Source organism: Echinops telfairi, unplaced genomic scaffold, assembly GCF_000313985.2.
Source record: "Echinops telfairi isolate 266 unplaced genomic scaffold, ASM31398v2 ScPeMD7_31;HRSCAF=116, whole genome shotgun sequence".
Lineage (NCBI taxonomy): Eukaryota > Metazoa > Chordata > Mammalia > Afrosoricida > Tenrecidae > Echinops > Echinops telfairi.
In genome coordinates this window covers 5700142-5715397 of record NW_022103928.1, presented here as the reverse complement: position 1 = coordinate 5715397, position 15256 = coordinate 5700142, and the positions used below count along the sequence as shown (strand labels likewise).

Below are 15256 nucleotides of genomic sequence, written 5' to 3'. Positions count from 1 at the left end.
AAAGAAAAAAAAAGGTATCAGTGGAAATACATTGGATAATAAGAAGGGATGTCCATGTTTGAACTAGGAAAGCCCTAGGAAATGTAAGAATTAGTTAGCCACAATGACGGGCAAACATGATCGATTTCAATTCAGCTGGTTCTGGTTCAAAATAAACAAACAGAAACAACAAACTAGAACCACTTATAGAAGAATATACATATATATTTTTTCTACCACCCCACACAATAAAATTACCTGCTGTTTTAAAAAAAAGCAAAGGCAGATAGCAAACCGTTTTAGAAGACTGAAAGAAGGGCCGGTGAGTTAATTCCCAATGATCACCGCCTTTGGAAATCCTATGGCACGCATCTGTTTGTACTTTGAAACCAATGGTCACCCGAAATTAGAATCGATTTAATGGCAACTGGCATTGTTTTGTTTTTCTTCTCAAAGACAAGATGCTAACTCATAGAGTCAGTGAAACTAGTAGACCCTGGGAATTGCCCATATTCTTTGCAGGGCTGAGTTCAGGCTGTTGTATATCTGTACTGGATATTTGTGTCTTTTATCTGTTCTGAAGGGTCAGTGCAGTTGAGTCCGGTGTGATGACCACTGTCAGTTCTGGTTGGTCAGTGCCCTTCGTAAATCAATCAGCGAGTCTGTCTTTTCCCGGTATTCATTGCAAAGTTGGAAACAGGAAGTGGTCCTGATGGGTATATATTCAGAACTTTTCATGTGATCCTTTAATAATGAAAAAACACAAAAATGTAAATTTAGAAAATCATACATTAAAAAATCAACTATTACACTCATAGGGAGTAATTTGGGTATATATTTTTTCCGTTCTTTGTTGTTGTGTCAGCATTACAAATGGAATCCTCTATTATCTTTTATACCATTGACATACTACTGAATTCTTTCTAAAACAGAAGCCCGCCAACGTTTTCTGTAAAAGAACCATAGAAAATAGGCTAGGAGTTCGAGCCTTGCACTGTCCTTTACAGCTACTCAGTTCTGCTGTTTAGAGCAAAAGAAACTATGCACAATGGGTAAATAAGGGGCTGTGATTGTGTTCTAACAGAATTTTTATTTATGGATGCTGAAATTTGAACTTCATCTAATTCTCATGTGTCAGCCATTATTTTTTTTCAATCATTAAAAACATCAAAACAAGAAAATATTGCTGGCAACACATGTACAAATATGTTTGATACAGATGATTGTTATCAGGGCTGTAAGAGCTCCCAATTAAATGATCTTTAAAAATATAAAAAATAAAATTAAAATATCAAAAGAGTTCTAAGGTTGTGGCCTATTCAAAAACAGATCACAGGCTCTCTGAGACTCCTGTGTCATCGCTTGCCAACCCCAGTTTCTACAGTATTGATGTACCCCAGAGCTTATTCAGCCAACCTCTTAATAGTTGCTTCCAAGTTTTTACTGTTACAAAAGATACTGCAGAACAAAAACCAACTGGGTAATAAATGAGTATGCACTTCTGGATTTTTTCCTTACAATAAACTCTTAGAAGAGGAACTATTTGGTGATGGGTAGGCATTCGTTTGTTGTTGTTATAAAGTAATATCTGCAAACCAAGTTGCATTTGTATATTCACTGTAAAAGTCTAAGGAATGCAGAAATAGGAACTTAGAAAATGAAACCAATACCACCATTAATTACATCCAAAAGACACATGCCTTTAACATTTTGCGCATATCTGTCCAGGTTTTTCTCTAGATATCAAAATGTATACACTTTCCCCTCTATAAAATAGAACGATGCCCTATTTTGCAGTTTGCTTTTTAAAAACAAAAATTTAAAAACCTAACTATATATGACAAACACCCCCCACATCAGTGCACATAGATCTACTTTATTTTAACTGCATATTAATCCATTGTAGGATTCGACAATTAATTTACCTCACTCATAAATGAGGAGTTCTATTGGTGTATTGGGTTAAGCTTTGGGCTGCTATCCCTAAGGTCGGCAGTTTGAAACCACCAGGGTGTTCCAGGGAAGAAAGATGAGGCTTAGGCTTTCCGCTCTCATGAACAGTTACAGTCTCAGTCCTAGTCTGTCCTGTAGGCTTGCAATGATTACCGGGCATTTTTTATGTTCCGTAGTTTTGTTATTATTAACTTCATTGTGGTAAAAGTCCTTTTACCTCTACTTTGTGGTTATTTGGTTGTTGGTGGTGGTGGTGGTGGTGGCTACTAATTCCCAAATGCCCTCTTAGAAGCTTATTCAAATTTGTAATCCCCACAGTAGGATTCAATTGCCAATTTCTCAATACTTTGCCAATTTGAAATCCGATTTTTAAAAATTTTAGCCCCATTGATTGGACAAAATAATCCTTTGCTCTATAAGCATCCCTTGTGGTGTTGACGTTAGCCTTTTTAGGTAAGCTTCCCGAATACTTTCCACTTGACTCTCCAGAAACTTTGCAAGTGTTTCGCACACCTCCTGGGTTCTAACTGCCCGCCCTTTGCCTTTATGTTTTGCAGTTACAGCAGTGGCCTGACTCATATACAAAGAAGTTTGAACACAGGATTTACCCCATCACATTTTCTGTTGGAAACCCTCAGGAATGGAAGAAATTATTCAAACCCTGTGCTGCCCAGAGACTCTTTCTTCCGGTAGGAACACCTGTTTTTAATAAGATGCAGCTGGGACGAGAACTGCTCTTGGAAGCAGGGTGAAATTAGCCAGGATGGGTTTATGGACACTGCATACAGCTGAAAGTGTGTTTCTCTTGGCTTCTATACTTGACCTTCTTTGCAGTGTGCAGAGAGAGGGTCTCTGTGCCCTGGAGGTGGTCTTTCCCGACGACTGAGAACTGCGAGTATCCGCACCGTGTCATCATGATGCTGACTCCGCCATTCAGTAGCTCAGTAAATTCTTCAACTTTTCTCAACCTACATTTCCTCCACAGTCTTGGCAAGAGATGACCCTCAATAAATGTCTCTTTCTCTCAGTGCCATTGAGTCAGTGCTAACTTGTAGTGACCTTTCAGGACAGGGTAGAATTGCCCTTGTGAATTCCCAAGACTAACTGTTAGCAGGAGTAGAAAGCTCCGTCTTTCTCCTGAGGAGCGGCTGCTTGTTTTGAACTGCAAACCTTGCGATCAGTAGATAACCCAGGCTCCTTCAATAATGCCCGATGGGGCCATACTATTTCTCTTACTACACTAACTCCTACTAGTTGGACGAATGTCGAGGGGATACATGAAGAAGGACCCAGAGTTCTGAGACTGCCTTTTGGTACTGAGTTTCTAAGTTGAATGGTTTGTTTGTTTGCTTGTTTTTCTTTAAAGGATTCTAAATCCAAAAGTCACTAAGATACATAAAAAAGAGAAAAATATCATTGAATATTGCAGAGCTAGCAATGTCGAGTTCTTCATTGTAACCATAACATTTGTGACAACAAACATTTGTTGAGCTCTGACTTAGGGATGGTGATAGAGTAATGAACAAGACACCGTGCCCTTCACCTCTTGAAGTTTGAGTTTCGTAGGCTATCCTGTCATTAAAACTGTGATCTAAGACTTTCACTGAGAACAGAGCCTCAGGAATGTGTATACTCGGGGGTCCCATCATAGTCTGGGACAGATGAGCTAAGGTTCTCCTGAGTCAGGGGCATTTAATTTGGGAAAGGAATGAAGGAGAAGTAGGGGTTCTTGGATGACCAGGTTGCAGGTAGATGTGACAGTATATACAAAGGTCCTGTTTTAGGAAGTAGTATATTTGAGAAGATAAGGAAGTCAAAATGACTGGGAAATGTTGACCGAGGAGGCACTGAAGAAATCAGCAGGGTCTTGAGCCTGCCAGTCCTGCGGGTCATGCTGGGGTAAAGCTATGAATGATTTCTAGCATAGTAGTGGGACATACAGATTTGTGTTTTAAAGAGTACCTATTGCTTCATTGTAGTCTGGACAGTGGAACTCGGGAGGGCTGGAAGTACAGGCATAGAATTTGGCGGGCTTTCATGACTGTCTCATTGTAGCAGTTGAAGGAGTGAGATGATTAGGATTCCACCCATGTGTCTGATCCGAACAACAATTAAAGTTGATGTGTTTGAAATGGTCCATCGTCAACCATGTATAACTTATAAAGAAGGCAGTTTTTTATGGCTCAACCTATGAAATGGTGATGGTACTCTTTTTCGAGATGGAAGAAGAATCGTTTCACTAAGTGGGGAAGCTGCATTTGGGACATTTTTTAGGGGAGAGGGCAGACTTTTTTTTCTTTCGAAGTGTCTGGGTGATGTCCGAGGGGGAGGGGAGTGTTCTCATTTATTGGTACAGAAACTGAATGGTGAGTAGCGCACTTAGCATTTCCCGCAGAGATCTTGAGAAGAACGCAGCTCAGATGAAGTGTTGGTTTTGGTCTGCTGTCCAGATGTACTCCCTCACTAAAGGATCTCTGTACACAGGTCACAAGTGGGGTTACATACTGTAAAGTTGGATTAATTGTATAAAAACGGGAGTAGGAAACAATGTCCTTAGGTTAGAACCAAGATCTCTCGACTGTTACTGTCACAACTAAGCACCACTTGAGAAAATGCGAAGTAAGGGCAGCCTGTACTTCTTGTCTGTTTTAGGTGTGGGGAGAGTACTACAGAGCCCATGGTCATGTTGAGAAATTTTCTCCCCAGCCTGTCTAAAATATTAGCAAACCTGCAGGAATCATATTTGAAGTTTCTCTGACCTTGATTTGTGACTTTATTGGCATTATTTAAAACAAAAATATATAAGCAAAAACATGATGGTTTTTCATCCATTTTCAGCTAAGTGTTCCATTTTGAATGACAAATAGGTGCTGGCATTTCTTATCTGCTTCTGATAATGGAAACTAGCCCTTCTTTAAAAATCATAAAGGGAGATCGCAGTTGACAGGACAGTTACCTTTTCCCCGTCCTGTGTCATAACAACAGGTTATGAGCATGGCACTTTGGGACATCGGTGAGAGTTAATATTGATCCTGAAAGTAATTTGAAATAAAGTCCAAGTGTTCTTGTCATCCTTGCACTTTATCTCTGTAAAACCGATGGAGGTCTCAAAATGCAAACATTCTAGCAATTGGTCGATTGAGTGAGGATGATAGTCTTACTCTTTGCGAGCCTGTGGTCCACCCCAAGCCTCCAGAAGCGACTCAGCCAGAATTTCACCATCAGATTAAGATCAAAGCACAGGGTTTTGTTGCTAAACCCTCTTAGATTCCCAGGTACACTTAGACTTCAGATCCTGCTAACTCAGAGCCTGAGGAATCAGTGGAAGTTCGCTTTCCTTCCTTTGTGAATAATGGTCCTAGGAGCAAATGAATAGTGCATCCTAAACTGTCCAGGGCTCGACTGAGCTCTCCGCGGCACACAGTGCTTCCAGATACTTCAAGTGTGTAAAGCTGTATCCTGATTACAAATAAATCAAATCTGTTCATTAAAATTGATCCTAGAGGACTTTGCCCCTTTTCCCTAGAAAAACTCCCCTTTATTATGAAAGCCTTTACTTCTGTAAGAATAATTGAGTCTCATGCGTTCACATAACCAAGTTCCCCTAATTAATTGGAATGTGTGAGATTTTATAATGGATCTGTACATTCCACCACAGTTTGGTTATGAAGATTGACCTCCTCGGCAGTGGTAATCCTCTGGAGTTCTTGGGGATATGTAAAAGCTGACAGAGATCATTGTGCGGCAAGTAGTAGCGCATATGATCATGTGAGATCAGTTAAGACCCTTTCCATCCCTCATCCAGGCACAAACATACTTTATACAAAGATTTAATGAACTCCAAGGTTATAATAATATCCCATGCCTTCATTCCTTCCAACATTTGCTGTAAGCATCCACATTCAGGAGGTGTGTGTTGGGGGGGGGGGATATCAAGAGACAAAGGATAAAATTGTTATAAGCCTGAGTTGTACATGTATCTAGAGAATACTCTGACTCCATGCTATCCAACAAACGTGTTCTGCCTTTTCACCCCAGATATACTGAATGAAAATATGTATTTTTAAAAGATCCTCAGGTGATTCTCACAGATTCCCAAGTGTTCACCCGGGGATCTTGTTAAAATGCAGATTTTCACTCATCATATCTGGGGTGGAGAAGTATCAAGCGAGAGAGACCATTTTAAGCCATTGATATTTCAAAGGGTTACCATGCCAAAGAAACAGCTTAGGTTACCTAAATTTAATATCTTCTACAGGACAATAATAGATAATATCCCCCTTTCTCTTATGGTTTATTAAAAACCTCATAACTTGTCCCAAAGTTTGGAGATCTCGATGCTTACAAGTGATGCTCGAATGAATTAGCTATTCTCAGCTGCCGGCAAGGCAGACACCAACCCATGGCAGCCTCCTGTGTTTCAGAGGAAAGCTGAGACCCACAGGGTTCTCCGGTTGGTTTGGAGAAGTCAATCACAAGGCCTTTGTTCCCAGTCCCCCTTCTCTGGCAGCATCACTGAGAGCTCAGGGGGCTGCCCATGAGGTACATGAGCCCGGAATCAGAAACGCAAGGGTTACCTGACTTTCTGAAACTTCTTTATAATTAAGAGCAGACTTTTATATTATTATTAATTTACCTCAGCATTAGCAATTAATATTGGGCATTATTTGGAACCAACCCGTGGGATAACAACAAATATCAAAAGGCATGTAGGAATATAGTATAAATTTTTATCATAAGACTCACAATGAATTTTTTAAATCACCATAAATTATGTCTATATTATAGTAAGCACTAAAAGGACAAAGATTATTAGGATGAGATTAGCTACCAAAAATATTATGTGAAAATGACACCAGATAGCAATTTTATTGAAAAGTCTTTCTACAATACTCACATTTACTCACGTACTGTTAAAGGTTTGACATTCAGAAGATTGGTCACAACCCTTGGTGACATTGAGAGAAATTCAACTCAAACTAAGCTAAGTGGGAGATCCATAGGTTTATATGACTGCAAAGTGTAGACAATAGCTATGCTGCAAACAAGGCTACGAGCCCTGGTGGCACTGTGGATTGCATGCCACTCTCCTGGAGAAAGATAATGCCGTCTGTTCCTATAAAAACTTGGAAAGCCTCAAGATCAATTTCACTGTGTCTTATAGGCCCAGAGCCCTGTGGGTTACACATTGAACTAACTTCAAGGTCAGCAGTTCAAAAGCCACAGTGAGAAAGATGAGCCTTTTTACTTCTCTAAAGATTAACCATCTTGGAAACCCACAAGGGCAGTTTTACCCTGTCCTGCCTATAGGATCACTATGTATCAGAACCAACTTGATGGCCACAGTTGGCTCGTTTTTTGGTAGACTCGTTATGGATCAGAATCAACCCCATGGCAGTGGGTTTGATTTTTTTTTTTTAGTTAGTAGCTATTTATTATGCAAATAGAAGGTACCTAGGTGACACCATTTGCCTTGCACTACTAACCTAACCTTAAGGTTGACAGTTTGAATCCAACCGAGGAATCATAGTAGAAACGACCTGGTGTTTTTTATTAATATAACTGAAACAATCCTAAGCCATTCTCTGTAACACATGAGGTCAGTGGGGTCAGAATCAACTCAGAGGCAATTAACAAAATTAAATTGAAAAATTCCTAGAAAGACAAAGCTATCAAGACTGACTGAAGAAGGAATGGGAAAATCTGCATAGAAGCATAACAAGTAAAAAGAGTGAATTGTTGCTTCTAAAAATACCCATAGAGCAATTCCCAGGGTCATATGGCTTCACTGGTAAATTCCGCCAAACATTTAAAGAAGAATCAATACCAATTCTTCAAAGGCTCTTCCAAAGAAAGACAGGAACATTTCCCAATTCATTCTATGAGATCATAGTTACCTGTGTATTAAAACCAGGAAAAAGCCATTAAAGAAGAGAAAATGCCTATTTTCTCTTGAAAGTCAATGCATATATTCTTAAAAAATACTAGCAAAGAGACTTCAGAAACATTAAAAAAGGAATATACACTTTTCTTTTTTTACTAGGTTGATTTAACATCCAAAAGTCAATTAATTGAGTATGCTCTATCAATGTGTTAGGCCGGGTTGATTAGAGAAACAAATCCAGAGATAATCATATATGTATAAGAAAGAGCTTTATATCAAGAAGTAATTATTTAATTGAAAAAACATCCCAGAACAATCCACAACAGACGTCCATAAGTCCGAAACTAGTCCATAAGTCCCATTTCAAACTCATGCAGCCACATGCAATAGTGCAGAAAGCAGGCATATCACAGGTTGGTGGATGCAAAGTAATGTGGATCCAGTGGCGGTGGCTCTGGCAGCAGTCAGGGTCAGTCAGGAGGAGGGTGAAGGCAGAAAGAGAGGGCGAAGTTTCTAGGCCCTTTTTATGAGAAGGCCACACCCACAAGGAGTCACTACCAGGCTGTGGCTTGACTGACAGACTAAACTCCACCCTTACAGTTTTATATGTCTTCAAGTTGACCTGGAATTATATCATGACCACAATCAATAAAGTAGAAGACAAAGCCATATTATCATCTCAATGATGCCGTAAAAGCATTTGACCAATTTTTACACCCTTCTTGATTAAGAAAAAACAAACTTAAAAAAGAACAGAAGTTCCTCGACTTGATACAGGTCTCACTCACACTTTCTCACCGCCATTGGGTCTGTTCTGACTCTTAGCAGCCCTATAGGAAAGAGTAGAACTGGCCCCTGTGGGCTTCTGAGTCTAAATATCTGCAGGAATAGGAAGCCTTAGCTTACTCTTGATTAAGGTAGTCTATGAAATACTCATAGGCATCATGCTTAATTTTGAAAGACTGAATATTTTCCTCTTAAGCTAATAAACTTCCACTTTTCTGCTCCTATATTTTACTGTGGTGACTTCTTTGATTCCATGATCCTGGAAGCTACCTTTACTTCAAATAGCAGCAGAAGACAGGTTTCAGCAGAGCTTCTAGACTAGGAAGAAGAAGATGGCTGTTTACATCTGAAAAGTGGCTGTTGAAAACCTTACAAATAGAAGATTATCTGAGATAGTGCCAGAAAATGAGGCCGTCAGGCTGGAAAATACCCAAAATATTACTGAGGACAAGCTGTTGCTTCAAAGTATGTCGACCTGAATAATATGGATGGAGCAAAGCTTTCAGAAGGACTTTCATTTGCTGATGTAGCATGACTCAAAATGAGAAGAAGCAGCTGAAAATAACCATCACTAATTGAAACATGCAATGTACACATGTGTGGGAAAGTAAAGGATCAGTGAAAAAGAGGAAGACACTCAAGATGCATTGACACAGTGGCTGCAATAAAGGCAAGCTCAGACATTAGTTGTGAGCATGAACAACCATGAGCTGTCTGTTCTATTATGCACAGTGTTGCCTTGAGCTAGACATAACCATGATATCCAACAACAAGACCAGGATCTCTGCTTTCACTGTTTCTATTTAATATTGTATTGGCAATTCCAGCTAGGGTGGCCACACTGGAAAGAATAAAGTACGCCACACTATTTGCAGATCATAGTTTTTTATATAAAAAATCCTAAGCGATCCAAGGGCTTAAGTAGAAGGCAAATGTTTTGAGAATGATGAGGGCAACAAATGTACATATGTGCTTGACACAATGGATGGATGTATGGATTGTGATAAGAATTGTACAAGCCCCCAATAAAATGATTTTTTAAAGTAATTAATTAATTTTTTAAAAATCCAGCAAGGTAGCAAGATACTTCTTTGCTCTTTAATACTTTAAAAAGGTCTTTTGCAGTAGATTTGCCTAATGTCATTTGATTTCCTGATTGTTGCTTCCATGGGCATTAATTGTGGATTCCAGTAAAATGAAGTGATTGGCAACTTCAATCTGTTTTTCATTTCTCATTATGTCATTTATTTGTCCAGTTATGAGGATTTTTTAAAATTTTATGATATAATCCATACTGAAGACTATAGTCTTTGATCCTCTTATGTAAGTACTTCAAGTCCTATTCACTTATAGCAGGACGGTTGTGTCATCTGCATGCTGCATGTTTTTAATAAACCTCTTGGATTGGAATTGCATTGTATTTATAGATTGCTCTGAGTGGTATTGACATTTTCACAACATTCAAGCCTTCCTATCCATAAGCACAGCATATTCTTCCATTTACATAGGTCTTTTTTTGGTTTCAGTAATAGTGTTCTGTACTTTTCTTTGTACAAGTCTTTTCTTTCTGTGGTTAGATTTACTCATAAGTATTTTATCTGTTGCTTGGCTTTTGTAAATGGCATTGTTTTCTTGATGTCTTTTTCAGAGTCCTCTGCTGTATCATTTGGATACAGATATTCAAATGATATCTGCTGTTAATCTTATATCCTGTCATGTTGCTGAATTTTTCAATTGTTTCCAACAACCTTTTTGTTGAGTCTTTGGGGTTTTCTACATATAAATTTTATCTGTGAACAGTGAGATTTCTCCACCCCCACCACTACCATCACACACGCGCACGCATGCACACATGCACAACACACAATGTTACGTTTATTTCTTTTTGTGGCCTAATGATTTGGGCTAAGACTTCTAAGACTTCCAGGACAATGTTGAATAAGATGGTGATGGGGCATCCTTTTTCCCTGTTAAGCAAGATGTTGGCCATCTTTCTGTTTATAGTTATTGTCCTTTTTACCTTTAATTTTAGATATTTGTTCTTTTTCTTTGTTAAGTTTGCCAGTGGTATGTCAATTTGGTTAATTCTTTTAAAGAGCCAACTCCTGCCTTGTTGAGTTTTTCCAATGTTTTTCTGTTTTCTAATACATTTATTACTGCTTTGATTTTTATGATTTTTTTCCCCTCTGTTGGTTTGAGGGCTTATTTTATTGCTCTTATTCAAGCTCTTGAAGATGCCGTGTTAAGATGTTGACTTTGATTAAGTTGCCTTCCGATGACTGTTTTTGCTGTATTCCTAAGGGGTTTGGTATGTTTATTTTTGTTTTAATTTGTTTCAGGAATTTTAAATTCCATTCTTTGGTAATTTTTAAGTATTTTGTTGTTCAGTTTCTACGCATTTGAGTTTTTTTACCTTTGTTCTTTCTATTACTGGTTTCTTGTTTTATAGTCTTGTGGTCTGAAAAATGGGTTGTTGAATCTCAGTGTTTTTAAGTTTATTAGGCTTTGTGGCCTAACATGTGGCCTATCCTGGAGAATGTTCCGTTTGTACTGGAGAAGAATGTACACTGTGTTGTTGTTGGGTGAAGTGCTCCATATCTATCTAAGAGACCAAGTTGGTTGATTGTGTTGTTTAGTTCTTGTGTCTTTATTGAGTTATTTCCTCTAGAGTAGTGTATTGCGGTCTCCTGCTGTTGTCACTGTACTGACTATTTTCTCTTTAGTGAAGTTCTGCCAGCGTTTGATTAATATACCTTGAGGATCTTTCATTGAGAGTCTGTATATCTAATATTGTTAGGTCTTCTTGTTCTACTGTTTCTTTAATCATTATGTAGTGTCCATTTTTATCTCTCTTGATTTTTTGGGGGGGTGTCTTATGTCTGTTTTATTAGAGATTAATATCATCACTCCAGCTTTTTACTAGCTGCCATCATTTTCGCTTTTGTATTTAAAGTGTGTCTGTTGTAGGCAGTATATTGATGGATCTTGTTCCTTATTCCAGTCTGCTGCTCTGTCTCTTGACTGGTACATTTAATCCATTGACATTCGGTGTCCTTATTGATACATGTGAGTTTGTTGCTGTCAGTTTGCTGTGTGTTTTTTGTCACTTGTGTGTTTGTGTGTATGATTTTGTTGATTTCCTTATATTTCCTCTCTTTTATTGTATTGTTTTATATATTGTTTTCTCAGTGGTGTTGACCTGTATGTTGTTCTCAGGTTTGTCTGCTGCTGTTGTTGATTCTCTCTCCAAAATATTCTCATGTGTGTTTTTTGGTTTTGTTTTTATTTTAATAATACTGGTCTTGTTTTAACAAACTCCTTTAGCTTTTCCTGGTCTGGAAATAACTTTGTTTCTCCCTCATAGTTGAGTGATAGTTTTGCTGGATATAAGATTCTTTGTTGGCAGTTGTTTTTGTTTCTGGATTTTATATGTTTCTCTCTATATCTTCTTACTTGGCTTGATTTCTGTTGAGGATTCCAGTGCTTATTCTTATTGGTTTTACCTTGTAGGATTGTCCCCAGGATTCTCTCTTTTCCCTTGATATTGGAGAGTTTGACTCCAATATGTGACAGTGTTTTCTTTTGTTTTTCTCTTTGGGGTCTATTCTGTTGGAGTTCTCGGTTTCTTGTATAGTGATGTTCTCCTCCTTTATGGTGTTGTGGAAGTTCTCTTCCATGGTTTCTTGTACTGTTTTTCTCCTTAATTGTTTTGTTTTCTTGCTCTGGGATCCCAATGAGATGTGTAGGGTCACACACCATTCTTGGCTTTCTTCAGATTCCTTTACATTTTTTGTTGATTGTTTCTCTCATTGGTTGTATTAGGATTATCCTTGAGCTCACTAGTTTGATTTTCCTTGTCTTCTTTTTTTTTGCTTTAATGTTTTGTTGTAAATTAGATGGAAATTGACAGAATGAATCTGTTTCCATTTAACAATTCATACACCTTTTGTTTCATGTCACCGATGGCTATTCCCATAAGGTAACATCACTCATCCCACTTCACCCTGTCTTTCCTATTTCTGTTTCTCTTTTTTGATTTTCTTTTTCTTCAATTCTGTTCTCAGCTTTTTTACCTTGTTGTCTTATTCCATCATCTTATCGTATATTTTTTTGGAGTCCAGTTGGTGTAGGGTTTCTCGTTTTTCAATTCTTCCTACCATCCACTGAAAGTATGTAAGCACCTTCATTTATGGTACTTCCAAGGCTGCTTCTTCAGAGTAATCTTTGGGGGCTGGGTATTGTTCCATTGTTTGTGTCTGATTTACTGTGTGTACTGCGATTGACTGATGTTTCTGTGGCATCATGGTGCAGCTATTGGTGTCAGGTGGGTTTGTAGGTCATGTGGAAGTACTTGACTTGGTAGAGTGGTGTAGGAGAGGATTAATAGGATGCAGGTGACTGCATGTAGTGGAATGGCATGGGAAGGAGAGAAGTATGAGAAAAGAGGAGGAAGGAAAGAGTCATTATAAAAAGACCAAAAAATTTATGAACGAAATGAAGAATGTATTTTAAGAAGCATAATGAAAATAGGTACTATAAAATTTTTTCAAGAGGAAAGGAGAGAACAAAAAGAGGGAAAAGGTAGGGAAACAGAGGAGGATAAACTAACAAGTAGGTGGGTGCTGCTGTGGCAAGGCTGGAGCACATGGACAGAGCAGATGCCTGCTGGGCCAGTATCTCATGGGCGGATGACAGGCAGACCGAGCAAGCTGTTTACAGGGACAGAGCTGGGCAGGTGGGGATGGGCATGGGGATGGTCAGTGCTAATGGCAGATAGGGGACAGTTGGGGCAGGAGTGAGCCCGGCTGGCATAGCATGCAGGTAGGGAAGATGCCTCCAGACTGGGGCAGATGCCTTTGTAGTGGGTCACAAGTGGGTGGGCCAAAGGAGAAGGCAGGAGAAATCTCTACCTTGGGGTGGAAGTGCAACAGCACTGGGCAGCAGGATCCTGAAAAGGACTCCCAGTGACTGCCAAGTTGGGGGCTGGGGCTGGGAGGGAGTGGTAGTAGTAGAAAGGGGGCTTGGAGTCGGTGTGGGCTGTGGTAGGTATGTTCAGGACAGGGGACAGGGGACACAGGAGCACCCAGGGTTGCTGGTCAATGGAGAAGGGAAGACAAAGGAGTAAAGCCAGCTCATGGTGAGGACATGCATTGGATCTACCAATAGCAGCCAGCAGAGTTCACTGGTCTTTGTGTGTTTGGCTGTACTTTTGTCTCTCCTTGTTCTATTCATTCCCATGGACTCTGGACTGGAGTTACCCAGGTCCACTTAGCTTTGAGCTCATTCCCTGGTTTACAAGGAGCCTAGTTCTCCCATTTGTTTGTGTGTATGTTTATTTTCCTGCTCTCTGGCAAGGTGATTCCTCTGTGCTTGTTAGATGATGACCGTATTCCCAGAGGTCTATCTGTTAATGAGCCATCCTTCAATCCTGATGCCATTATCTTCTTCATATGATACAGCTTCTCAGATTCTTTGCTCAGCATACAGATAGATGAACGGATACGACCCTGATGCACACCTTTCTTGATTGTAAACCACACAGTATGTCCTTATACTATTTGAACAATTACCTCTTATACTATGTACATGTTCTACATGAGCACAGTGAAGTGTTCTGGAATTCACATTCTTCACAATGTTATCTATGATTTGTTGTGATCGGCTAAAACAGCACAGAGGCCACATCTAACTTCCTCTGGTTGCACAAAAGAAGAGAATCCAATTCCACACAGACACAAAGCTGTTTGCCACAAGACAGTGGTCAGACATGCCTCCACCCTCCATCCTTCTTTACCCTATTCTGACACCAATCATTCCTCCCTTGACACTCTACTTTTGTGCTGGGTTCAATAATCTGTTGCAATCGCATACAGAATTCACAGACAGTAGTCACAATTAAGCAGGGGGAGTTGCTTAAGGATGCTAACAGGTTACCACAAGTCAGAATCAGTACACAGTAAAATTCCAGCCATCGGTCCACAGTAACACCTCTTCTCAGCCAGTAGCCAAGACTCTCCAGTTCTCAGCCTGGTCCCCAGGCCTTGGCCTTAAGAGGCCAGGAAGCCAGCCCACCGTTGTGTCACACAGACTCATACTCTAAGCACTTATCCTCATGGTCTCCTTGCATTGACCTCTGGCCTTGGCCTGGAGCTTTTGCTCTGTCCCATGATACCTGTGCCATAGCCTCTGGTGCCTCTGGTCGTGGCCTCATAGTGAACAGAATTCTCCAGCTTGCTTCACTGGTAGCCCTTCTTCCCAACAGTCCTGAGACTTCTCTCTGTTCTTGCCTCTGAGATTGCACTTTCTCATATGCAGGTATGGTTTTTATCTTTCAGTAGGCCATACCCCCAAGGAAACAAAAAGGTGGTGATTTCTGCACACCCTCTACTGTTAGATACTCATAATATTTTTCACTGTACTCCTATAAGAGAGAACTACCTCCAAAATGGGATTATAACCACAGACACAGAGGCTAAATTTTTGATACATCACAAAAGGGACTATGGCTAGCAGGGCCATTATAATTGAATATATCTCAAATATACACTATTAGATGCATTCACATAGTAAGTAAAATACAGGTAAGCTTTTTTTGTTGATGTTGATTTTATTTTATTTATTTTTTATCGTTTTGTTAGGGGCTGATACAACTCT

At 39.5% G+C, this 15256-nt stretch overlaps 1 protein-coding gene across 1 annotated transcript in view; it reads left to right on the top strand.

The window, feature by feature from the left end:
- GXYLT2 (glucoside xylosyltransferase 2) overlaps window positions 1-15256 on the top strand; it is an 81024-nt gene that overhangs the window by 3469 nt on the left and 62299 nt on the right. Inside the window, exon 2 of the mRNA XM_030885603.2 lies at window positions 2490-2621. Coding sequence (XP_030741463.1) covers window positions 2490-2621 — 132 coding nt within the window. The remainder of the gene's footprint in view (window positions 1-2489; window positions 2622-15256) is intronic.